Source organism: Limulus polyphemus, unplaced genomic scaffold (genome assembly GCF_000517525.1).
Source record: "Limulus polyphemus unplaced genomic scaffold, Limulus_polyphemus-2.1.2 Scaffold1253, whole genome shotgun sequence".
In the NCBI taxonomy this organism is placed as follows: domain Eukaryota; kingdom Metazoa; phylum Arthropoda; class Merostomata; order Xiphosura; family Limulidae; genus Limulus; species Limulus polyphemus.
In genome coordinates this window covers 110,487-137,156 of record NW_013666863.1, presented here as the reverse complement: position 1 = coordinate 137,156, position 26,670 = coordinate 110,487, and the positions used below count along the sequence as shown (strand labels likewise).

General features: G+C 35.1%; 1 protein-coding gene across 6 annotated transcripts in view; it reads left to right on the top strand.

The window, feature by feature from the left end:
- The window catches only part of LOC106462791 (EH domain-binding protein 1-like), a 143,550-nt gene that overhangs the window by 45,228 nt on the left and 71,652 nt on the right, over positions 1–26,670 (top strand). For all 6 annotated transcript variants that reach the window (XM_022390136.1, XM_013922753.2, XM_022390133.1 and 3 more), the window contains one exon: positions 10,188–10,434. In XM_022390136.1, coding sequence (XP_022245844.1) covers positions 10,188–10,434 — 247 coding nt within the window. The remainder of the gene's footprint in view (positions 1–10,187; positions 10,435–26,670) is intronic.

Below are 26,670 nucleotides of genomic sequence, written 5' to 3'. Positions count from 1 at the left end.
TTCAGTTTAGTTATAGGTTGATATGCATATTTCAGTTTAGTTATAGGTTGATATGCATATTTCAGTTTAGTTATAGGTTGATATGCATATTACAGTTTAGTTATAGGTTGATATGCATATTACAGTTTAGTTATAGGTTGATATGCATATTACAGTTTAGTTAATAGATTGATATGCATATTACAGTTTAGTTATAGATTGATATGCATATTTCAGTTTAGTTATAGGTTGATATGCATATTACAGTTTAGTTATAGGTTGATATGCATATTACAGTTTAGTTATAGATTGATATGCATATTACAGTTTAGTTATAGATTGATATGCATATTACAGTTTAGTCTTGTGTTACTTTGGCATGTATCTTGTAATAGTGTATTGTATTTTATATTTTAATTTCAGTGCTATGTTGATTTGTATCTTACAAATTAGTTTTGATTTTAAGTTGATATGAATCTTATAGTTTCTATATTATTTTGATATGGATCTTAAACTTTCAGTGTTATTTTGGTATTTTTCTTGTAGCTTGATTTTGCTGTTATGTTTATGTAATATCATAGTTTCGTTTTGCTCTTTTATTTAAATGCCTTACAGTTTAAGTTAGTTTCAGTGTTATTTTTGTATGCATTTCTAAAAATCGATGAATGAAAGCAAAGAAGAATATGTTATTATATGTCAAACACACTACATCTACCATATCCAGTACCGAAAAAACCTTTCGCCCAATACAATGGCTCAACAGGCCAGCTGGGATACGACATACATATTAGTGATCTAGGCGCGGTGTGTATATCTTCAGTGTCTTGAATAGTTACTGTTATGATGTGAACTAGATCAAACAAGTGAATTGTAATTATTGTCAATTTTATTTGAATGATTTGTGTGTCAGTATTTTATGGTGAGAACATTACAATTTAGTTTTGCTGTTATGTTTATTATGTTTACTTATGTGCATCGTACAGTTTAGTTTCGATGTTGATACGTGTCTTATACTTCAGTTTTGCTGTTATGTTGATTTGTATCTTGCCGTTTTGTTTGGCTGAAATGCATCGTATGTATTAGATTTCATGTTGTGTTAGCATACTTCTTATTGTATAGTTTTGGTATTATGATGATATCCTGCTTACATTTTATTTTGTCTTTCTTTAACAATTTTATATTAAAGAAAATATTCTTTATAAAACAATTAAAATAAATCTGCGGTAAATGTTAGAAAATTAAATGATTGCAAAATGAAGCTGTGAACAATTAACTGCCAAAAATGCATTTGTTAATAGCTATACAAGTATTGTGGCTAATCGCAGCGTACAAACTGATTACACAGGCCTACGAATTTAAACTTCATAAAAGTTGTTTTGATTTTAATAACGGATTTTCCATAATTCAGCTACGCAGACTTCGAAAATGATGTTCATTTTTTCTATCACGTAAGGTTTTTTTTACAAATCTGGAAGAAGAAAAACTTACTTAGATCAAATTATTATTTCTTTTACCACAATGAATTTTTTTTAGTTATTGTGTTTATTAACAAAAATACAAATAAACTGAAGAAAGGGGAAGAACACTGATGTCAAACGAATATACATCCTTATTCACCCTGATGTTTTTGTGAAGTCTACGTCGTTTAGTCTCAAAACTATGTGTTGTGGTCTTTCTTTTACGTACTGTGTCTAGAGCATATCGTTTCAATGACCAGCAGTAATCAGCTATCATGTTGATGTTCCACTTTCCCTGATACCTCCTCTCCATTTCCCTGATGTCTTGATGAAACCTTTCCAGATGTTTCAGGTTGAAAACAATCCCTATCATCATTTCTATTGACATCAGATTCCGAATCAGATGAAACTGTATCAAGAGTGTTTGGTGGAATAGGTACATGTACATCAGGTCAATGAGCAACAGGTCTTATAGCAGATTGAAGGTTCGGATGAGAAATTTCCTTTTTATTTCGAGTGTTGTAGCCTTGTACGTTACATGAGCAAAAATAGCAGTCGTCTCCATGGTTTCTACGCTAGACCATTGGAATTCCAACAAGCAAAGACTTTTTTTCTTACCTTTATTCCATTGTCTCAACTCTTTGACACAAACGATGTAAACTTTGTGCGGAGCCCATGATATGTCTTGGTCCCCAAGTTTTATTCTGACGCATAATACGCTTTTCTGACGAATTCTGTAATGTTTCTTTGCAACAAATTTACCACAAGTATAACAGAATATGTTTGGGTCATTTACACAACCTCTTGTTGCCATAGCGACAAATAAATGAAATTGAAAAAAAAACAATGTCAAAGTGCACGCACAGACAAATACTATCCAGAAATGACATGTCAAGCGGCCTGTTAACCGTTTATGTACTAGCGGTGTTTCTAGTGGGTTCTAGAACGAACGTTAAGACTCCCACATTGAAATTGGTGTAGAGAAATCTATAGCTAGTGGTTGTCAACATTTTAAGTATAACAAAATGCGACCCGATTTCAACGAAAATGATTCACTTTTGAAAGTACATATGATGTTTTGTGAAAAATCTGTACATGATGGAGAAAAATGGATATCATTGTCGGATTCGGCGTACAGGAATTACTGTAGAACATGTAAAAATTTCAAGACAATAAAATCATCCCAGACCTGTGTTATCAGTGATTTCTGATCAAAACAAGCTACCTATATAGATCAAAATTAGAAATGAATCCTTTAATAAATAGAGCTAACTTAATATACTGTTCTTCCTTGGAGAATGCAAGGTCATAAAACAAAAACTCGTAATGATCAGAATCTTAACGACATTTTCAACCATAATCCCGTTAATATCTCCAGATCTTCGGCCAAATTGGAAGATTTAGATTACACCTAAACCCAAGTATCAAACTAACAATGCAAAATAATCGTAATGATATATAATAAAATATTTACAAATAAAGATAATAGAAATATTATAGACATTAAATATTTTCATTAAAGCTGTTAGTATCATTAAAGAAAGAGTGAGTATAATTTTTGCTACCTATGGAACTACTTTCTTTACCGTTAATTGTGCTCATTTTTCTGACCGTCTTTACGCGCTATTATATGACACCTTAATTTCCATTGTAACAAACTTCTTCAAAGGTGGGCCTGGCGTGGCCAAGGAGTTAGGGCGCTCGACCCGCAATCTGCGGGTCGCGGGTTCGTTCCCCGTCCCACCAAACATGCTCTTCCTTTCAGCCGTGGGGACGTTATAATGTGACGGTCAATCCCACTATTAGTTGTTAAAAGAGTAGCCCAAGAGTTGGCGGCGGGTGATGATGACTAGCTGCCTTCCTTCTAGTCTTACACTGCTAAATTAGGGACAGCTATCGCAGATAGCCCTCGTGTAGCTTTGCGCAAAATAAAAAACAAACAAACAAAACATCTTCAAAGGACGACGAGGTCATTTTTAAGCCACACGTCTAGATAAACTTTCTACAGACCCTGCTCCGTACATGGTCATTAGTTTCAAGACCACATTTAACCAAACCAATAACACACAGTACGTTGGAGTTGCATCATAAAACTTTATAGATATGTGGTCGAGTGGAGATTGCTGGTATTCATGTTTCTTCTACTATCTTTCTCGTGATAATCGGCCGTTGATTTCGAAATATGGCTGACAGCTTGTGAGTCTTCGTCAAATTTAAATCGTTGTTTATTATTTCGTTATCAGCACCAGGAGATATGCTTAGCTTCATCTTAGTTTTTATTGGTTTTTTCGTTCTTGTAGTTTTATTTTGTAATCATAACCTTCACTTTGTGGATGAAAGTCTTGTTCCGGCTTGGGTTCGAGTGTGTTTTAGGAGCCCATTGCTGTCCTTTGACACTTCTGTAAGCCTGGTATGGCCAGGTGGTTAGGGAGCTCGACTCGCAATCTAGAGAGAAAACAGCACCACAACCAATTCTTGGACTACTTTGATCGAATAGTGGGATTCAGCCGTCACTCTTATGATGTACCCGCAACTTGAAAGTGAGGGAGTGCGATTTCTTTGGGGAGGGGGGACTGGGCGCAAACCATCTTCCCTCAGATCCACAGTGCCACTAGGCCACACCAAGTCCCCCTTGGCTATCTATACCAAGCGCAAGTAAATTACACTGATCATACAGTGCCTTGCAAAAGTATTCACCTCCTACCAATAATGTCACATTTTGATGAAATACAAATACTGTAAATATTTTTTTAATGAATTTGTTTTATTCAAAACTTTAATGATCAAACTTAACACTGTTATTTGTGAAGGAGGTTGAATGTCAGCAAAGCTTACAAAGAAAATATATAAATTGAAATTTGCTGATTGCATAAGTATTCAGACCCCTACATCAGTACTTGGTGGAAGCACTTTTGGCAGCAATTACTGCTGTGAGTCTTTAGGATAGGTCTCTACCAGCTTTGCACAATGGGATGGTGTAACTTTTTCCCATTCCTCCTGTTGGATTCAAGTCAGGGCTTTGACTGGGCATACCAGGGCATTCACTTTCTTCTTTTGAAACCACTCCAGTGTGGCCTTAGCCTTCGGGTCTTTGTCCTGCTGAAATGTGAAATTTTGACCCAGTTTTAGATTCTTGGCTGATTCAAGCAGGTTTTCCTCTAGGATTTGTCTGTACTTCGCACCATCCATCTTCCCCCCCCCCTTAATCCTGACAAGGTTCCCAGTCCCTGATGATGAGAAGCATCTCCACAACATGATGCTGCCACCATCATGCTTGACAGTTGAGATGGTGTTGACTGGGTGATGTGCTGTGTTGGGCTTGCGCCATATGTAACGCTTTGAATTTTTATCTCGTCTGACCACAACACCTTCTGCCACATCTGCAGTATCATTTACTGCGAACTCCATATGATATTTAGAATTATTCTTTTTACGTAATGGCTTCTTTCTTGCCACTCGCTCACACAGGCCAGCTTTGTGCAGGGACCGGCGTATTGTCGATGTATGAACACTGATTCCCATCTTTTCAGATTTTTCAAAGTCACTGTTGGCTTCACAGTGGCATCCCTAACCAGTTTCCTGCTTGCCCGGCTGATTAGTTTGGAAGGGCAGCCTGATCTGAGTAGTGACTGGATGGTATGAAGCCTATTCTGTTTATTAATGATGAACTTCACCGTACCCAAAGGGATAATAAGCGACTTTGACATTTTCTTGTAACCTTCTCCTGATCTGTGATTCTCTACCACTTTATCCATGACTTGTTTGGAAAGCTTCTTGGTCTTCATGGTTGGTTTGTCGTATCACTATACGAGTTGTGTTTTGAACAGATGCAATTACTCTGAAGTCAAGTTAATAACACCACCTTGATTACACACAGACAAAGACCATTACACTAATTTTGTAACCTTTCAAACTACTCTTTTGCACCTAAATTGATTTAAGGTTGCCGTATTTTTTTTGAAAATCTAACTCACTTATATAATATCGGCGTTTTTTTTAGTTTTCTCATTTTGGAGTGGATTGTGTAGATTGTAATTATAAAGTCCCATTTGAAAGTTCCATGTGGAAACTTTGCAGGGGAGGAATACTATTGGAAGGCACTGTATAAGGAATTCTAGAAGAAAGAAAGTTCATCGTCTTGATATATCTGTTAAAAAACAAAGAAACCTCGCGATCATCTCAACAGTATAACGTCAGGTAAAAGGGATTAAGAACAGTAAAATATTGGCAAGCACCTTAAATTGACAAATTGCCACCGATGTTAATTTGTTTCTGTGGTATTAGCTATATATATAATTCTATACTAGGCTAAGTTTTGTAACAATCTGGGAGGATGTTCTTTACAAACCAATGTTGATGACTAGGTGAATCCTATTAATGTGCACAAAGTTAATTAATAGATTGTATTCATGTTCACACACATCATATAAACACTAGGCTGGTGTGGCTTTTCATGTAACACAAGAACACAGAACCAAAGCTTTGTTAGACACAACCAGGTGCGAAGGTTTAGTCAATAAACACTTTCATATTACGAATGTCATGAACGCAAGGCTACAATAAGCTTTTCACTTAACAAACGCAGAACCAAAATTTATGAAACAACACCAGGTGCAAAACTAATTTATAAAGTGCTTTCATACATAGAAGTGTTAACGTAGTTTTGTTGTGGACTCGACATTTCTTAAGTTGTACATTAACATCATCTAAGGTTTAGAATAAGTGTGGAATAAATGCAATTAATAATTTGATATGCCATTTGAATATAACAATTTAACGTATGTTTTGTTTGTTATTTATAACTAACCACTAAGTCGATAGATTTTCTTCGGTAATTGTGAGTTCCTCTCAAAGTCCCGTGGAATGCAGTTGTTCCATCCAGAGAGAAATGGTTAAATTGGGCTTCTGAAAGAAGTAGAACTCTCTTTTGTGACCCACTTTGACAATCCAATCAAAAGCCCAGGAACGCTAATAGCTTACGTCCTCAAGAGACCTAATTTCGTTCTGAACCTATCCGCCCAAATTTAACCCCTGGCTGTGATCAAACATTCTAAGAAGTTCAGCAACTTCTGTCTCACGAAGTTAAAGTCATTTTAATATATTTTTACAGATGAATCATTTCAGTTTTCGTCTTTCTGACCAAAACAATACGTCGATTTAAAGTTTATTTCTGTCGAACATCAGATTATACTCGTTATCTCGTAGAATAAATGGTTATTTTTGGAAATAAATAATCATGAGTAGCGTTCTGAGTATACTGAATACAGGTTCTTTCTTGCGATTGTTTAATCCGGGCAGATTTTGATGACCGATAAGGGGGGGATTTATGACACTTTATCAAAACTATTTTAATATAGTAATATAGTAGCACATCGCAGATGTTAGCCGTGGCGCCATGAGTGACATGTTTAGCACCTATATGTCTGATTCTTGGCATATGCAGAGTTATAGCCCTTTCCGAATAAGAATTCGCAAAGTAAAGAGATTCAAAGTCAGACACATTGGTAAGGGAAAAACGAACTGCATGAAACTGTACGAAAAATACCTTAGGGTTAAGTTGGAAGTTTATTATAACATTGTTCGAGGTTTTGATGTGCTTGTAAGACTGCGATACGACGAAATTATAATAACTTTCCAACATGGTGAAGGAATAGAAATTTTTGTTACCGCAAGATGAGAACTTGAAACATCACGTGCACTGTAAAGCACTGTAATTATTATCTGGAGGTCGTAATGATTCCGATTATGGGAGATTCTGTTTCTGTATTTTGTAGGTAGGACGATAAGAAAATATGATTAACGTTAAATTTCACGTCTTTTTTTTTACAACTCTTGTAGAATGAACCGATGTTCATGCTGCTCTCCTAAATACCTGCAAAATTAATGACTTCCTACAGGAGGGCCCCCAGTGGCACAGCGGCATATCTGCGGACTTACAACGCTAGAAACCGGGTTTCGATACCCGTGGTGGGCAGAGCACAGATAGCCCATAGTGTAGCTTTGTGCATAAATTCAAACAAACAAAATCCTGCAGGTGGACATCCTTAGATTTGGTCTGCTTAAAAATAATTTTGGAAGCTGAAAAGTTTGTCAAAATGTGTGGTCCAAGACTGATCACGTCATTCTTCGAAGGAGCTCGTTACAAAGGAAATTGCGGTATTACTCAATACATGAGAGTGCTCATACAATCTGATGCTCATGAGAATAAACACAGATGAAGTTGTTCCAAGAGTGCCGTTGGATAATAGTAAAGTCAAAGTGCGATAGACGCAAATAGTAAGTAAGCCGAGTACATTATATTAAAAGGAATTTGGTGCCTCACCATGTCTGGTGGAGCTCTATTTTACGATCTTTTATCTGGACAATAACATTGCAGCATAGGTTTTTATTGTAAAATACTTCATCATAAGGCTGTCATGCCCAAAACACACCACTCCTCACTGCATGCTTTGAAGGACGATGATTTTCCAGCGGCCGTCTCATTAGCCCGATTTAACAGAGATACATAGGCTCATTAACCTGCGATTTAATGGGTATGTCTTCGTATTGAATAGCATAATTACCCTTCAGCTGCTAGAGGTATGCGACAGATATGTCGTAGAAGCAAACTGTGTTGGTTTTTCATGCTGATATCCTTCTTGATTATGTTTCATACTGCTGCTTAGGGCACTTGGATGGCTCTTGCCCCTGTGTTCATGGATTCTCACCTGCTACAAGACGCCGTAGTTCTTACCACGGAAGGGGTACGACTTGTTTCAGGTCTCTTTCTGGATGATTCTGGCATCACAAGTTGATCCATATTTCTTTATTTTCCATTGCCATTAAGTACTAGGGATATTCTCGTCATAAAAATTCAAATGACTGATCTAAACATGTCTTTACAATCTGAGGCTATGAATATTTTGTGTCGCAATGGGCTGTTACATTCCACCACCACCACCCCCATTTTAGCACCTACGTTACACCAACAAAAATGTAGGTCTGATACATGCCGTTCTACCGCGACTTTACGTTACTTGCTGAGTTGCATATTCAAAATCGTATTAATTAATATAGCTACTCAATCTCCAGTGCTTTGCGTATCGTGCTGATTCAAATCAGAAGGTACATATATTATAATACTTTTTTAAGTGGCCTTGCACACGAAATGTCTGATTTCTTCTTTCAAGAACGATTTTACTGTTGTCCTGTTAATTTGTAGCACATTATGTACGTTTTGTTTTAAACACTAAATGGCATATTTTATTTTCTTTACAATGCAACTACTTTCATTATTCTAACACAGTGTGTTCGTTTTCTTTTTTCTTGTTTTCATCCTCCATGTCCCACGGTGGGACAGCGGTAAGTAGATAGGATTGGAGTTTTTAATTTCTTTCATAATGTGATGTCTTCTTTACATCATAACTTGATTTTTTTTTCTTGCCACTACTGTATTAAAGTTTGTTATCATGTCATTATTTTCATCCTTCCGTCACGGTGTTGTTGCTTTCTTCTGTCTTCTTACTTTGTGATTGGGTTTTCTTTCTACCGTCATGATAATATTAGAGTTTTACTTTTTATCACGATGCAATTTTATCCTACTTTCAAAACTATGTGACTACTTTTAATGTTTATATTTCTCTAGTAAATGAACTTTTCTTGTACAACTGTTAGTGTTTACTTTCTGTCGTGTGTTCTTCTCTTTAACTTGGGTCTCGCTGATATGGAAGCCAAAACGTTCTTTAAAGTCCAACGTGTCTGCCAGATTTTCTAGTCAATAAGTAAAATCAACCGGGTGGCGCCGTCTTAAATCTGTCAACGTTCTATACACTGTCGTTTTGTGGCATTTTGATTACAGTAAGCGCTCGCTTGGTTTGTGATTTTTACGAACTTCGTGTTATTTTAATTGCATATGATCCATTCGTGTAATAAACCATGAGTATTTGGAATAAAGAAATTTCTTATGACAAATCTGTAATTGTCGTTAGTGTGGGTATTACCCACTAGCATGATATTAATCAGTATCTTTGATTTCCCTGTCACTCTGTTGATTTTCAAGGCATTTTCAACAGTACAGTTGGTAGTACGATACTTAATGATCTTATTGTAAAATTTTCCCGGTTTATTGATCTCTCTTTCTTTTTACTTCATTTGCAGATTTCAGGTTTTCATGTAAACTCTTGTGTACCTAGTGCCGTTGGAATTCCTTGTTTAATATGTACATGTGTCTTGCTACTTGAAACGTTATATATATATATATAAATGACGTTTTCTATACTTAAGACTATTGGAGAATCGTTGAATTCTAAGGACTACTTAGTACCTAAAAAGTAGCATCTGTTCGCCTGTGCTCATATGCATAGTAATTTTTTTCTAAAGTGTCTTCAACTTGTACGTAAACAATAAGAAATACCAAGCAGTTGAGTTAATTTGAAAGAAAATATTATACACAAGTACTTTATTGGGTGTAATCTGTCACTCACTATAATAAGGCAAACCGTTAGTTTCTGTTCGAAACATTAATGAGAGCTATTTCAGCGGCTTCCACCTTTGAAGGAAATAATTTATCTAAAATTAGGATGTTGCACAGACAAGTTAAGCGACACCCTCCGTACGTGTCTGTCCATCTTTCTCTCGCTGGCGGATCATTGTTAACGATTCTCTTGGCTAATGGCTGTTGAGGAGTCGCGCATTGTTTGCCGCGTACTATACTTCTAGTTCCATAACATCTGTGCTTTATACTAACGACCTGTTTGTTTCTTTTACCTCTAGTGGATAGCCGTTCCCGATCACCACAGGCTTCCCCCCTCGTCCCCTTGTCTCCAGAATCCGGCCATCGAGAGGATAAATCTTCATCTTCTTCGGTGCGGCCACTCGTCAAACAGACAGAAGCCGCTGTTCCATCGGCAACAGTCACTCCCCTTGTAACCGGTGGCGGCGGCGGGTTTACCGGCACTGCTGATGTGGAAACAGTCGAATCCAGACAGTTTAGCTCTCTGGTTCCAGTCGGAACGACTAGGTAAGCATACTTGTTGGGTTATTAACTGTATCGGTGATACAGTTGGGGCTAGTAAGGTGTGAATTTAATTTCTTGTTTCCTGTACACTTGTATTTATTTGTGTGGATGTGAATATATAGATATGTAATAGATTAATGCAGTAAGTTACGTATGTTTGCTCTCATGCTGATGTTTCTTTGCTACTTTTCATTCAGTAGGATTCTGGTTCCAAACACTCAGTGAAACGTTTTAATAAAAATATTACCAAAGCTATAGTTGAATAAGAAGAAATTTATAGTTTCTCTTTGAAAGTATGCAGTACATTTGCTTAGCTATAGGTTTGAACTTCAGCTGTCAATTGTGTTTTATAGCTATAAGTTTGAACTTCAGCTGTCAATTGCGTTTTATAGCTATAAGTTTGAACTTCAGCTGTCAATTGTGTTTTATAGCTGTAAGTTTGAAATTCAGCTGTCAATTGTGTTTTATAGCTATAAGTTTAAACTTCAGCTGTCAATTGTGTTTTATTGCTATAAGTTTGAACTTCAGCTGTCAATTGTGTTTTATAGCTATAAGTTTAAACTTCAGCTGTCAATTGTGTTTTATAGCTATAAGTTTGAAATTCAGCTGTCAAGTGGGTTTTATGGCTATAAATTTGAACTTAGCCATCAATTGTGTTTTATAGCAATAGGTTTGAAATTCAGCTGTCAATTGGGTTTTATAGCAATAGGTTTGAACTTCAGCTGTCAATTGGGTTTTTTAGCTATATGTTTGAAATTCAGCAATCAATTGGGTTTTATAGCTATAGGTTTGAAATTCAGCCATCAATTGGGTTTTATATCAATAGGTTTCAACTTCAGCTGTCAATTGTGTTTTATAGCTATAGGTTTGAACTTCAGCTGTCAGTTGTGTTTCATAGCTTGCTTTATTTTGTGCAGAGCCAGTAACATAACTAAAAAAAACAATAGTTTATAGATTGACCCACTTGTACTAAAACGTTTCATGCAAAAAATTAATTAAAAAAGAATTTGTGAATGAAAATAATGAAACTAAATCATCTTGTCTGTAGAAGAGTACTAATACTGAATTATTCAGCCTGAAAAAAATGTGATGTTATTATTTAAACATCTGATACAAACAATGTAATTATTAGAAAAAGATATGAAGTCACTCAAACAGTTATTATGTATATCATCAATAGAAATAACAATACTGAATCTTCCAACATCACACTTGTGAATAAAGCCATGAATAGTCATGTACTGAAACATTCAGCTTTTAAATTTTTTATGAAGAAAAATAACAATATTGGTTCATCTAGTGTGAGTAAAAAACTGTTGTTAATAGAAATATTAGTTAAAAAAATCATCCAACTAGACTGTTAAGGCTGGGTGTAGTATGGAAGTTAGTGTACTGGACTAATGTGGCATCATCTTGTATCTACTGTGTCAGTTATCAAAAAACAGTACACCTATCAAGCATACAAGAAACTATTAGTTACCTGTAGAAATGACTGTAAGTTAAATAATAAGGCATATTTATAGCATTATAATGACTCGTACTTTGAGCATAATACATTTTGTAACTGTCTTCAGGATCTTGAGTTTTTATGTGTCAGACCTGCTTACATAGAACTCGCACACATAATTAAAATATAGAGGGAAGGATAGATTAGGTAGATTGACATTCTAGTCTAAGAGACTGATGAAGCAGAAGTAGCATTTACTTAGGATTATTTATGGTTATTTGCTTATTTATATTTAATAACATACAAGGTGTAGAACCAACATAAACCTTAGATTGAAGTGCATGGTGTTATAAATGTCAAAGAATGCTCCATGTAAGAAAGTAGTTTAAAAGCTTGAAGTACATCTGTAGTACATAGGTAACTAATATATTTAACTCCAAATTGCTAAAAGGTGGGTTGATAGTAGAATTTCATTGAGAAAGCAAACAGGTTGTGTATATAATGTATAGGCATTGTTAAGAAGGCAAAAAATTTCGTATATAAAAAATAATGATGCAACATTGTTGAGAAGGCAGACAAACTTTGTATCTAAAACATAGGACACAACATTGTAGAGAAGGCAGACAAACTTTGTATATAAAACATAGGACACAGCATTGTTTATGTTTTATATACAAAGTTTGTCTGCCTTCTCGGACACAACATTGTTGAAGTGAGTCTTCTCATTGAATGTGATTACTAGTAGTAGATGATCATATATATCAATTATAAGACTGGGTTTTTGTGCATTTTAACAAGTACCAGGACAAACTTTTGGAGAACTCAAATGTTTTTTTCATCTAGCTGTCATCTCATCCATTTAGATTGTAATGGAAACATTTGTGGTAGATTTAATTGTATTTTTTTTAATGCTTTACTAGCTGTTCTTATGGGTTAACACTTAAACTCAGTTAGTAGAGCATTCATTTATAGAAGGTGAGCATTCCCGAGTTCAAGGCTTACTTGTGGGAAATGCAAAAATGAAATTACAATAAGAAAAAGTAAAAAATATGATAATCTTAGAAAATGAAAAACTGTTGCCCAACATTGGGGGCATTACACAATTCTCAGATAAGGCCCAATGGTGGTCCTTGTTTGTGAGAAGGGAAGAATGTGGTGGTTTGAGTTATAAAAAAAAAACACAAAAATGTCTTACTAGGACTTCTAATACAGTGGGAAAAGGATTGGCTTGTAGTGTGAACTCATGTAGGAAGATTACCACACATGCTAAATCTATGATGTCATAAAACTAATGAAGTACAGAAACGATTGACTCTGTACACGTTTTGACGTATGTTGTATACTTGGTTTGGAAACACACATTATTTTGTTGTTTGTTCCATTTTTATTATCTTATTTCTATTTTCTTCACCAGTGTCAATGTAGAAGAGGATGTTTTTGAGTATGTCTGTTTGTCTGAAATACTTATTCCAGAAGTCACTTTTGGATTGTGAGTCAGTTAAAAGAAAATTTGAACATTTTTTAGTGTGTTTGGGTGATCACTTAGAGCTGGGTGTTTCTTCTGCCTCAAAAATAAACAAATACATGCTTTGATTCAAGTAAGAAATTATTAAAAAATTAAGCAGTGTTTATAATCTTGGAAATGCTGATGTTGTGTTTCTTTCTTATAGACAAATCTCATAATTTCTCAAACTTTAGCCAACACATCTTTTTGGGGAGCTGTGCTGCTGTTACCTGTTGCCATGTGCTACTTACACTTGTGAATAAACTTTGTACTTTACTAATTATTGTACTTAATCATAGTAAATGTAAATTTTATGTTTTGAGCAGTATTTTCATAATACCATAATATTCAAGATAAACTTACAAAAAGTACATATAACTAAAATAGGGTTAAAATACAGATATAACACACACTCTCTGTGTTTACACTACAGCATACGGATACCACTATTACCCACAATTTAACATTAAAACAGCCGAGTTACATTATAAAACACAACATTGAAAAAACATCACTGAACATTAAAGCGCACAAGTTAACACCTTGTTGGCACTTGGTATTACAGATATAGTGTGGTTGATATATTATTACATACTGCAGATGTAGTGTGGTTAACATATTGCATATTTTAGATATAGTGTAGTTGACATATTACATATTGCAGATATAATGTGGTTGACATATTGTGTATTGCAGATATAGTGTGGTTGACATTATTATTACATATTACAGATATAGTGTGGTTAACATATTGCATATTTTAGATATAGTGTAGTTGACATATTACATATTGCAGATATAATGTGGTTGACATATTGTGTATTGCAGATATAGTGTGGTTGACATTATTATTACATATTACAGATAAAGTGTGGTTAACATATTGCATATTTTAGATATAGTGTAGTTGACATATTACATATTGCAGATATAGTGTGGTTGATATATTATTGCAGATTGCAGATATTGTGTGGTTGGCATATTATTCACTCATAAATTATTAGAATTATAACACACGATTTAATGCTGAAAACATCAGGGGAACATTAAAACAAACAATTTAACTCTAAGAAACTTGATGATGACACTATATAACGTGCATGAATTATGTGTTGGTAAATTACTTACTAAGGGCAGTAATTGCTTATTTAAGTTACCGAGTGACGTCATAGTTCTATAACTGAGTTTGTAGAAACGGGAATAAAATTATTTTTTGAATGCTGTCATTTTTGTAAGTGCATAACGAATAAACCTAGGTTGTTAAAATACTAACCTCAGGCCCAGTGGGTGACTCGCTTAATTCAGAACTTAATAATGAATGCATTGAAAATTTTGGTATTCCGTATATACGTTATAACGATACAGCTTTTGTAAACAGTATTTCTTGTAGCCACTGCAGAATTAATATTTTAATGAATACTGAAATCAGTAGAAAGATGAGAAGAAGAAAAAACTGAAACATTTCTGTAATTGAGTCATATGTCATGATGAGTGACGGAGCAGTAGATTCTAATCATTGCTTGGAATCATTTAAAAACAACTGTCTTGGATCGACAGTCAGATGTAATTAGCTTAGAATTCCCACAAGGTTTAATCAAAACGGTTAAAATATATAACTGTTTATTGGTCTCTGACCAACCATAATGGGTTGACTGGTACTGTTCACAAACTAGCATCGGATGCATTTATTTTACGGTTTTTCGTTTGCGTATCACGGACCAAAAAAAAAAGTTAGGAAGCAACAACCCTAATGACCAACAACAAGAATCTTAACACCAAAACTCTGATGACCAACATATTTTTAAAAGTTAACTTCAGTTTTCGAACAAAATTCAAATGCTCTCCAACAGATAGTCAACATATTAAAACTTTAAGGGTAAGTACAGAGTTTTTAATTTGAAAATTAATAGCAATAGGAAATAAATTGATTGTCTTCATTCGAAGGTTCGCTAACTAACGTCAGCTGCCATATGCCTTCAACTAGATCAGTCAGAAAAAAAAACGAAAAATTTCTAACTCTTAATTACTAGGAATTTTAAATAAACTGATTTGACAAATTATTCATTTTCTGACGTAGATTTCAAAAGCCCCAGAAGCTTGAGCTTATAGTTCTTTGTAAATCACTTTAATTTTTTTGTGCTAACTCCTTCATTATAGTGTAGGTGTCTTACAGAAGTACGACTGTTATTTCAATTGTTTCATATACACCGATAGTGATTTTAACATGATTCCTAAGACACGAGTGTTGCCCTCTGGTGTGGTTTGTCTTATATATATATATATATATGTGTGTGTATATATATATATATATATATATATATATATACGTCGTATTTAACTGCATTTTAGTAGAAGGAGAGTATGGCTCTAACGTGATGTATGTTACTCCATCCTCCACGGGAGTAATGTTGTTTTTAACTGTATTTTGGTAAAAGGAGAACATGGCTCTAACGTGATGTATGTTACTCCATCCTCCACGCGAGTAACGTTGTCTTTAACTGTATTTTGGTAGAAGGAGAGTATGGCTCTAACGTGATGTATGTTACTCCATCCTCCACGGGAGTAATGTTGTCTTTAACTGTATTTTGGTAGAAGGAGAGTATGGCTCTAACGTGATGTATGTTACTCCATCCTCCACTTGGTGTCGGGAGAAGAACTGTATTATAAAGTAATATAAGCTTTTAGTTTGTTTTCTCAGCCAATATTATAATTATGGTTTGCAGCTAACCAAAATTCTGCTGATGTCAGTTTTTAAAATACTTCACTTGTTTGTGCGTGCGAGTATAAGCAACATCTCCTCGCTTGTGACAAATTATAGACAATGCCCTGAAGTAAATTATTTTAAACCGGCATGTGTCGTCTCCATCACCAACGGATGAATTCCTCTCATCTTGTATAGTGATAGTACCGTTTCGCGTCTGGGATGAAGTTTATCACTTTTGTAAATCCCAGTAGACAGAATTTTTTTGCTCTAGAGCCTGTTATCCATTTGTCTTCCTATTAATTTGACGCTAAACTACTTTTTGTTGCTACAAACGCTGTTATCATAAGTTCTAAATAGTAGGTTGGTTATGCGAGTAAACCATTTTGTATAATATATACAATAAACCTCAGTGTTTAAGAAACGCATTGTTCGAAGATCGGACTTGATTATCATTGTACTATTGTAATTTCATGCAGAGAATATGAGTGGTATATGAGAAGCGCTTTAATGTCGTTTGAAAATATTTTCAAAATCCATTCTCAGTTCCTCAGCCCATTAAATCATGGAGAACTGGCTTTTTCTCATATACTTGACTCTTCCTTTAAGAAGATTCTAAGCTTCTTTCAGCCTGAATTTTATCCAGCAGGATGTGTTATTCATGGGTACTAATAGAGCAATAATTTAAGTGATTGGTTTTGATTTTATTTCAGGAAAAACTATTTATTTCCTTCAAATTCGGTGAAATGCATTGGCGGCTTTGTTTCGTTTTTCCCTCTTTGGGATATTGAAGGTTATTAAAGTAATAAAACTATTAATTTTTCTCTACAGGTGGCATGAACTTTAAAATATACAAAGTTTTTGTTTCATCTAAAGTGATATTTAAGTTTACAGTGTTTGTATGTAGATAATTTCTACTACTGTTGTCAAAAGTGCAACGAGTTACGTGAATTTTTATAAGAGTATAAGGTGATACTCATTATTTTCACTACATGTACAAAACCTACATGCCTAAAATTGGATCCCTAGTTGTAATGCAGTTCTTACGCTAAGTCTAAGTTCCAGCAAATGACAAAGAAGTTTTACCAAAGGATAATAGAATCATCAAAATCGGATACGTTTCAAAAATACGTGTAGCGTTTCGGAGGAACTCTCGTTACTTTCGTTTTAAATTTGTGTATTTGTTCATTTCAGCAATGCAGTTTATTCTATAACTATACAAATGCTAAGGGTGATACATCGTACTTTGAAGTTGGATTTTTTTTCTGAAGATATGAAAATCTGAATTATACGAGATTGAAAGCTATGCCAACCGGCCAGTTGCTTTAGTCAAATGCTTCCACGTTTCAAATGCCACAGTTCCAAGGTTTTAACTCTTTGGCTATTAAGGACGAGAATTGATAGGATATTTATACTTCTAGGAAAAATGGCAGATTTTTAGCTTTATATCCCGTTGATATAGCTCGAGTCTTGCTGAGTTTTGTGCGTAATAATAAATTAAATGAAAATCTGGAAGTTGCGGCTTTCAAGACGTGGTGGCTTAGTTAACTGTATAAATCATATATCTAATTGAATACCAGGGTCACGGGTTCGATTCTTCTCCAATCGCAATTTTCACTTCTTATTCTTTAATTTTATCTAAAGACAGTGGTAAAGTGTAAACTGTAGTTGAGAGACTTTAAACAATTCGCATTGAGAGAGTAAAAATTTGTTGCTGCTTTCACCTGCATTCGTTTATTATTTTCACGCCCGCCTGACCTGTTTTGTTCTGCTAAACTAGTTATCATATACAATAATAGTGCATAATAATCGAAAACAAAAATCCATTCGCCATGTTGTTTTTAAGCCCGTGTTATTGTTTTATGTAAATCGATCTTATCATAAAGTTTACATAATAAATAATATTTGAGGTTAATGTTAAAATTACTATTAAGTTGATGTTGTTTTTTTGTTTTTTAACTAGTATAAAATACGCCGCTGGTTTTTATCTTAAAAGAATTCAGTGAAACGCTCTTCGGGATCTGACTTGACTGTTAGATATCTCTTCTAGAAAACTATGACGCTGTATGGCTAACAACTCCACGATTAGATCAAACTCTCAAGAGTTGAGTTGTTGTTATTGCTTTCTGCTTGCTAAATAACGTCGAAGATCCACAGTTTTAAATATGTTGTTGCTTGCATTGAATCATCTCGATTCATAATTACATTATTTTTGCACGTCAGACACTATAATTTACGGTGCCTTTGGTTTGGAATACTGGAAACTACTTTTCTGAGAAATTACAATATAAAACTGGTATTAGCTTTCTTGAGAAGCAAGTCTAAGCTTACGGAAATCTCTTTTTGAGGCCATACTTTAAGAAACGAGAGAAGGTTAAAGAAGGTTAATTGCACTTTTTAGCCGCGGCATACCGGCTCATGGAATGGTTCTGAGTTTTTTCAGGTACAAACTTTTAACTCATGGCTCCGTCATGTATTGACCGAGTTGAGATCTAATTACAGTTCTGGACTCAGAAGGTCAAACCCTTTCGATTGATATATTTGACCACGCTCAAGATCTCATAGATTAATTTACTCTAATCCTGCCTAAAAGAATTTCAAATGCCGCGGCTAATGAGGATGCCCCTTGTCTTAAGAACGATTTGCATTTGTTAAAAAAAGACATGATGTCACAGGTGACATTTTAAGGAACCGATATATCACAGCCCTTTCTTTTGTTGAACGGAACATTTAATTGATAATGTGCTTCTTCCAAACTACACGTATTACAGGGTTTTACTAAACTATGTAAACATGATACTATATTGTACAAGTCCATCTTGTTTTTTCTTACCATAGAAGGGTGGGGAGTAAAGCATATATTTAATTATAATCATGTATGGGACGTGAAATAATTGGCCCTGAGTGAATGGGAAATAGAATCAGCACCAAACACTGAACAGCTGTGCCGAAAGGATAATATAAATCATTGGACTTTAGTTGGGAAATTATTAATTTTGTTTTTCACGCCATTTTTACTTAACTCTTAAATCACCTTAGATTACATTTCACGAACTTGATTGTGATTGGAGAACCATGATCATAGTTTAGGTTGTAAAGGGAGTCGCGATCACCGTTTCGCTTGTAAAGAAAGGGAGTCACGATCATGGTTTGGCATGTAGATAATTTCAAGAGTCGCGACCACGGTTTGGCTTGTAAAGATAGGGAGTCACGATCATGGTTTAGGTTGTAAAGGGAGTCGCGATCACCGTTTCGCTTGTAAAGAAAGGGAGTCACGATCATGGTTTGGCATGTAGATAATTTCAAGAGTCGCGACCACGGTTTGGCTTGTAAAGATAGGGAGTCACGATCATGGTTTAGCTTGTAAAGGGAGTCGCGATCACTGTTGCATATACGTGCAGATTATCAAAGAAAAATCTCGCTCATGGTCTCCTTCCATGTAGAGAACGTTATACTTGTACTTGATATGTTGTATATTAATAACATATTTATATAGATTGTCACAATTTGATCAATTTTCGAGTAATGCATAATATTTACTAGTTTATTTTAACAAAATCCTGTGAATCAAATTCTCATTCAGACAAATAAATCGGTTTGATTCAAAGTATTAAGGCTTAAAACAATATTGTAAGTGGTCCTGTAGATGGCTGTAAAACACTTTCAAGGTTGTGGATGTTTGATGTTTCTAAGAAATGAAATATTATTAATTCACATTATAAGTATAAAAAAAAAAACTAACCAGAATGCAAATAGTTTGAATTCAAAATACAGAAAACCACATGGTGGGACTCTTAAGCATTTATTGACAACCATCTGGAAATAAATAATAATAAATAGCACAAGGTGAGAACTATTTAAAAGTTAAATAAGATGGAAGAAGCCCATGGTTACAGCTATCTAAAAATAAAATAATATTTTAAATCATAAAATGCTGACTATCTAGAAGTTAAATAATATAAAGATAAATTAGGTAGCCACTACTTAAAAAATAAATAATACGAAAACCAACATATGGTTTCCACTAACCAGATGATAGATGATACAGTAAATTATAAAGTAGTGAACGTCTAGAAGTTGACTAATCCGATATAGACCATAAGGAGCTACTATCTAGAAGTTAAAAAAATCTGATATAAACCACAAGGGGGCGACTGTCTAGAAGTTAAATAACCTGACATAGACCATAAGGAGCTACTATCTAGAAGTTAAATAATCTGATATAGACCACAAGGGGGCGACTGTCTAGAAGTTAAATAACCTGACATCGACCATAAGGAGTTACTATCTAGAAGTTAAATAACCTGATATAGACCACAAGGGGGTGTATATTTAAAAGTTGGTTTGCATATTCATTCTGCTTTTCGGCGCCTGGACCGTAAATGTGGGTTTTTTCAAGGTACTCCCATCCCCCCCACTCCCACAACAAAATTTATTTTAGCATAGGATTTATAGACCCCAGCCCTGAAAATATTTATTTATCAACTTTATCTATATCAACAGTTATTCCAAGTCTAATACTGATCTAAAAGAACTACATCCATTTGGTTGTTCAACATTTTAGTCAAAATTATCATTTATTTCACTCCACTGCCATCACTTTTATTGTTTATTTATAGGTCACGTGCCACTCTGGAACTGGCTACTTTCGTTACAGTGTTGATCCACTCCGCCAGTAGCATATAACATAACCTCTCCTTTCTTCTTCCGGCTTCCTGTTTCCAGCTCTCTGCACACACGGCTTCCCCGGACGACTTGAGTTGCTAAAGCTCACACAGACAGCTGCTATGAAATTAAATCACCCACCCAACTTAGATCTATATCAAGTGTTTAAAAACTTCAGCCTTTAGCCCAAAAATTTTCACTCCATAGTATAGCTCAACCAATTTTCTCGAGTGGGGTGAAGAGAAACCAAATTTTCTGACCTCCCCTGGTTATCTTTCAATTCCCTACTGGACTTGAGAGAACATAAAACCAAAATAACTGCCAAGGATATGCGATGCAGACTGCTTTTTATCGTGATGAATACTATTGCTCATTGGCCGAGTGCGACCTTGTGCTTAGCGTGCCGGACTGTGGATATGCAGTTCTGTGGTTCGCACCCCGTTACCGCCAAAAATATAAAATCGACACCCGCACTTTGGGGCCGTGGGTGCGTTTTAAGAGTGGCAGTGAAATCTCACTATTCGATTAAAGTTTACAAGTTGACGGTAGGTGGTGTTGGCTACTGCCCTTCCTCTAGTTTGACACTTCAAAATTAGAGATGGCTAGCATCAAGTAGCCTTACGCCAAATTATGTAAACGAACAAACTATTGTTTTAGATAAATGTTATATTTTAAAAGGATTTGAATAACTTTTGTTTACACTTCACCTGATACCCACATAAGACATTTTTCAACCGTAAAACCCAAATATTAAGTATTTCATTTCATCATAGCAATGTTAGAAAATATCTTGAAATCCTAGGCTAGTCTAAGTACTTACCTGGATCGCTTTTCTTAGCGAGTGTAAATAAATAATCAATTTTGAAGGCAGTTAAATGAATGTGTATAAATGTAAATTTCAGTTAAGTCAAAACGTATTTGTATTGACTACTTAGATTTCTAATATTTTCTTTTCGCCGCTGGCTTTACGTATTCTGTTTCATGCATGCAGTTATGTGTTGCAATATATTGGGTTACATTATATGTTTGGACTGTAATTGTTGGGAATTTTAAACCTGTGTATTTTGTTCAACTGAGCAAATCAAAAAAATATAATAAAACTTGTCTGAGCGCTCTTTGTCGTGAAAAGATGGAGGTTGAGTGTATGGCTGTTAAAACGTCTGTTTCTATTAGTAGATAAACACACAATTAAGTATAGAACTTGTATCCATATAAATTTTGTGCTATTCCGTAATAATGGATATAAACTTTATTTTAAAATGTTTCTATCTCTCAACAGTTTTATGCTCCATATTTCCAATAGATATGATGCGATTTTTTCCGTATAGAAATACTCGTGGATAAATACAACCTGTGTGTGTGACGAATAATAAAACTCGAGTTTAAAACTGTGCTGTAACACAACCTTAATAACATATATCTTTGTTTTTGTTTTGTTTTTTGCATTCGCAAAACAGATTGTAATGCAAATCGTTGCTACCTGCGCAAGCGTATTCTTCAGGTAATAGGAAAATAAATGTGTGAAAATATGGCGGCTTCAATCAGAATGCTTAGTCACGTGTTGATACTGGTTCACGTTGTATCTTATAGGTCGTATCATACATGGAGTTTAAGGAACATTCATCGTATACGTTGGAATCTTATCAAATTTTAACTGTGTTAAAGGAAATCTTAAGTACCTTTTTTTTTCGAAAATAAATGTTTTTAAATATTGTATGGATGATATTCATTTAGTGATGGGACATTTCACTAGATGTTGCTTTTCCACGTGACACACATGCTACAACAAGTAATACGTTGCAAATCCTATAGATTTTCTGGTTTAGCCTAACAAACCATTAACAGATGGTTTATTATAATTCGAAATAGCCAAGTTTTCTCATACTTATTGATCTGTTTGCCACCTTAAAAAGTAGTAAGTTGTAGATTTCACTGTACGGCATGTGGTAAGAACTATGAAAACACGAGCCACCCCTCTATAACATACTTATTATATCAGTCTACCTTTTATTTGAAACTTTTGTAACAAACTGTGTTTGGTATAATTGTTAAGAATAACTAATATCCAAATAAAAACAGTAGTTAGACAGTTTTCATACAGAAGTTGTATCCTGTCCCTTCCAGGTATAATGAAGTGAGCCGCAAATGAATCGCTGACAGACTATCATAGATAAAGATATTTGAAAGACTGTATAATCGGTACCGGATTTTTTAAACGTGACCTTTATTAATTCTGCTATAATTATTAATATGCCTGTGCACAATTAGATAAATATGATTCAACGTGTATAACCTGATTTAATTGGTTGGCTTGTGTGGGTACCTTTTATTCTTTTACATAATTCATGTTAATATATGAACTAGAAGTTTCAAGCCAAATACTTAAATACCTACTTTCGTGTTCCCTTCATCTGTGTTTAATTTAATAACGGTTAATGCAGTTAATATTGGCGAAATTGGGTGTTCTGATAAACGTAAGTTAATGAGGTTAGCAACGTTAAGAAACAGTTTGTTATGGTTATATCAACAGTGTGTGTGTGTGTGTGTGCGTGCGTGAAGTCCATAATTAACCACATACATACTTGAATGACATTTGTATATCTTGGTGGATAAACACGTTCGAGTTGAAGGTAAAATCCAAATTTTTCCATTGGACAAACAGCTTCTGCTCTAGTCTAGATTCAACTATAATATAATCTACCCAGAGTGGATGAAGAGGATTTCGATCAATTTTTTTTCAACATTCTTCTCCGTGTGTCTGTTTGTGGACCAATGAAACATTTTCCGGTAAGTTTCTAGAATTAGTTGTGTGGGATAAAGTTAACTTGTCATTCACTCCCGATATTTAATACGAGAAGAGTACACAGCTTGTGCAATAGTTTTAAAAATAACCTCTTATGTAGGGAGTTACGTACTTTCTACCCCCCATATATATATACCCATTTATATATTGTGGATAGCCATACACCTCTTAGTTTTAAATAATACTAGACAACCCGTGACCCGTTGGGTCACCCACTATTAAGAGGTTATGAAGAATTCAAGCTAATTTCAATCTTGCACCGAAATGAAGGTTTATTTTGAGATAATTTAATTAAATATTTCAATCCATTCGTGTTATTCATAATTAAAGAAAGGATATTTGATTGTTGATCGGGAGTAAAAGTAAAGACCATTTCATTTTTCAAAAAACTGATGTCAGAGTTTTCAGGTATTGTGATGAATTAGTTCATTATATTGTGGTCTTTATTATGGCTTGAGAGATTGTCACAGTCCTTTTCGATTAAAAATATTCATATATCGAGATTGTTAAACATTATAAATCCAGAGGACATGCCATTTCGATAAAATAAGAAACCTTCAGTGTTCTCCGTATAAATTTAAAAAAAATAAAGTTGATGAAGAATCACAAACCAGAAGTTAACAAGCTTCTAGCCACATCTTAAATCAACTGCTATTTCATGTCAAAGGTGGACATGAAACTAGAATCAAAATAATAATGAAGTGCCAATGGAATTTCGTGTTTTAAGTCTTTTTAAAATGTATTTTTGGAAAGACGTCTACATACAATGGAAGGTCTGTGTAAAGTCTTTTAAAATATGTGGTGTGAAATTGATGTCCGTCATCGCCATTTTCCACAAAAGTTTGCTAAAGTGGAAATTGTTGTGTTGGACAATGCTTTGTAACGTTGGCCTTCAGTTTATGCACGCTCGATGACGAAAGAAGTAGCTTGAAAGACAGCATGTGACCTAGAATATCAATATTATGAAGCACAATTAATCCTTGTTTGCACATTAGCTACCTTATATATTGCACAGCATAGTACAATATCTACCTGGTAAAATACAGTACCTACATTTCACTTTGTATGACAAAACACTGGTTAATATCTAGTATCCACAGTATGATACAACAGCTTCTTGTCAATTTAAAAAATATACCATGGTGGCTAACCTCCAGCCTGTTCAGTACACCACAGAAGATAGCCTCCAGTTTGCTTAGCGTCCAGGAGTAGATAACCTCCAACCTGTTTAGTACCCTGCAGTTGACCTAACAGTAGATAACTTCTGGTTTGTTCTGTATATCGCAGAAGGTTGTCTTCAGTCTGTACAGTATACCACAGTGGATAAACTCCAGCCTGTTTAGTACCACATAGTTGATAATCTCCAGTCAAGTTAGCAACCTAACAGTAGATAATCACCATTTCGTCTTGTATATCACAGAAGATAGTCTTCAGTCTGTACAGTATATCACACTGTATTAGTCAACATCTAGATATTGGTGTGGAAAATGTTTCCACAGTTCCTACAGATTGCTGTAGAATGTGCAATGCACATGCGCGCTTAGTAAGTTAAATCGCACAGGAATGCCTAATTTGATATTAAGCATTTTTATTTTATCATATGGTGGGAAGTAATATTGAGAGATTTTTTGTCAGTTGTGTTTCTGTTTCACTTAAATGTTGCTTTAAAACATGTAAACATGTTTGTGATTGTTATATTCTCATATTATTCGTTTCAAACGCCATACAAACAATCATGTAATATAACCAAAACTTTCAAATAAAAGTACTACTTATAACACTAATCTCGTAGTTTTTAGCCGCGGCATAGCGACTCGTAGAATGACTCTCAGTTGTTGTTTTTACAAATACAGACTTTTAGCTCATGGCTCCATCTCTAAACCGATTTGAGATGTAATTACAGCTGCGCCTACTGAGGATTCCCTCTTGTTATTATACGAGGCTATGTCACGGAACACCGACTTAATCTCCCATACGTCTATAAACCTAATACTCGGAGCAATAAAAAGGAATCGGTTAAATCTTTTCCGCTTCATTTGTTGTGCCTTATCACTAAACTACTATGTGGGTTTAGTGCCAAAACGTTTATCATATATATACTAACGGAAAAAAGAAACTGTGCAAGACTTAAAATGGACTTTAGGTTTAAATGTTATGGCATATAAAAAACCAATACAGGATATGTCGTTGAACATATCGGGTAGTACTCGACTCGGTTGCATGGGATTTTTTACGGTTCGTGAACACCTGTTTGTTTATTCAAATTTCGTACCTACGGTTTTTCTTTGACAATGTTTTCTGAATAAACAGGTGTAAAACGTGTATTCAGAAAATCATTTTTGTTTCACCGAGAATTACCCTTCTGTGATGCCAAGGCTCATTGAATATGAACGTCTTCGCGCAGTCGGAATGCTGCAGGCTGGCGTGCCACAGAACGTTGTTGCAAGACGTTCCATCGGAACACCATCCACTCTTTATGGCGACGGCTCCAAGAAGCAGGAAATGTCCGAGATCGACCACGTTCAGGACGTCCTCGTGTAACGTCACGTCAACCATATTAGACTGGTTCAACTTAGAAATCGTTTCCAAACCGCAAGTTTGACTGCTCGCAGCATTCCTGGTCTTCTACCGATTAGTCCCAGAACGGTGCGTAACCGTCTGCGCGAACACAACATCAGACCAAGACGTCCAGCGATTCGTCCAATATTGCTCCGACGTCACCGTACAGCTAGGCTAGCATGGTGTAGACGGTATTTGAGATTCAGAATACAGGACTGGGCTACGGTGCTCTTCACGAATGAATCCAGATTTCACCTGTACACCAGTGACGGTCGTTGCAGAGTGTATCGTCGTGTTGGAAAGCGATATCGGGACGCATGTGTGGTGCAACGTCGACAGTTCGGTGGAGGCAGTGTAATGGTGTGGGGCGGAATCACAGCTAATGGTCGAACACCTTTAGCAGTTATCAATGGGAACCTCACCGGTGTACGTTATCGGGATGAGATTATTCAACGCCATGCTATCCCATTCATTCAGAGACAACGTACCAGCATGATAACACACAACCGCATGTTGCACATATTGTCAGGGACTTTTTAGTCCAACAGAATGTTGATGTT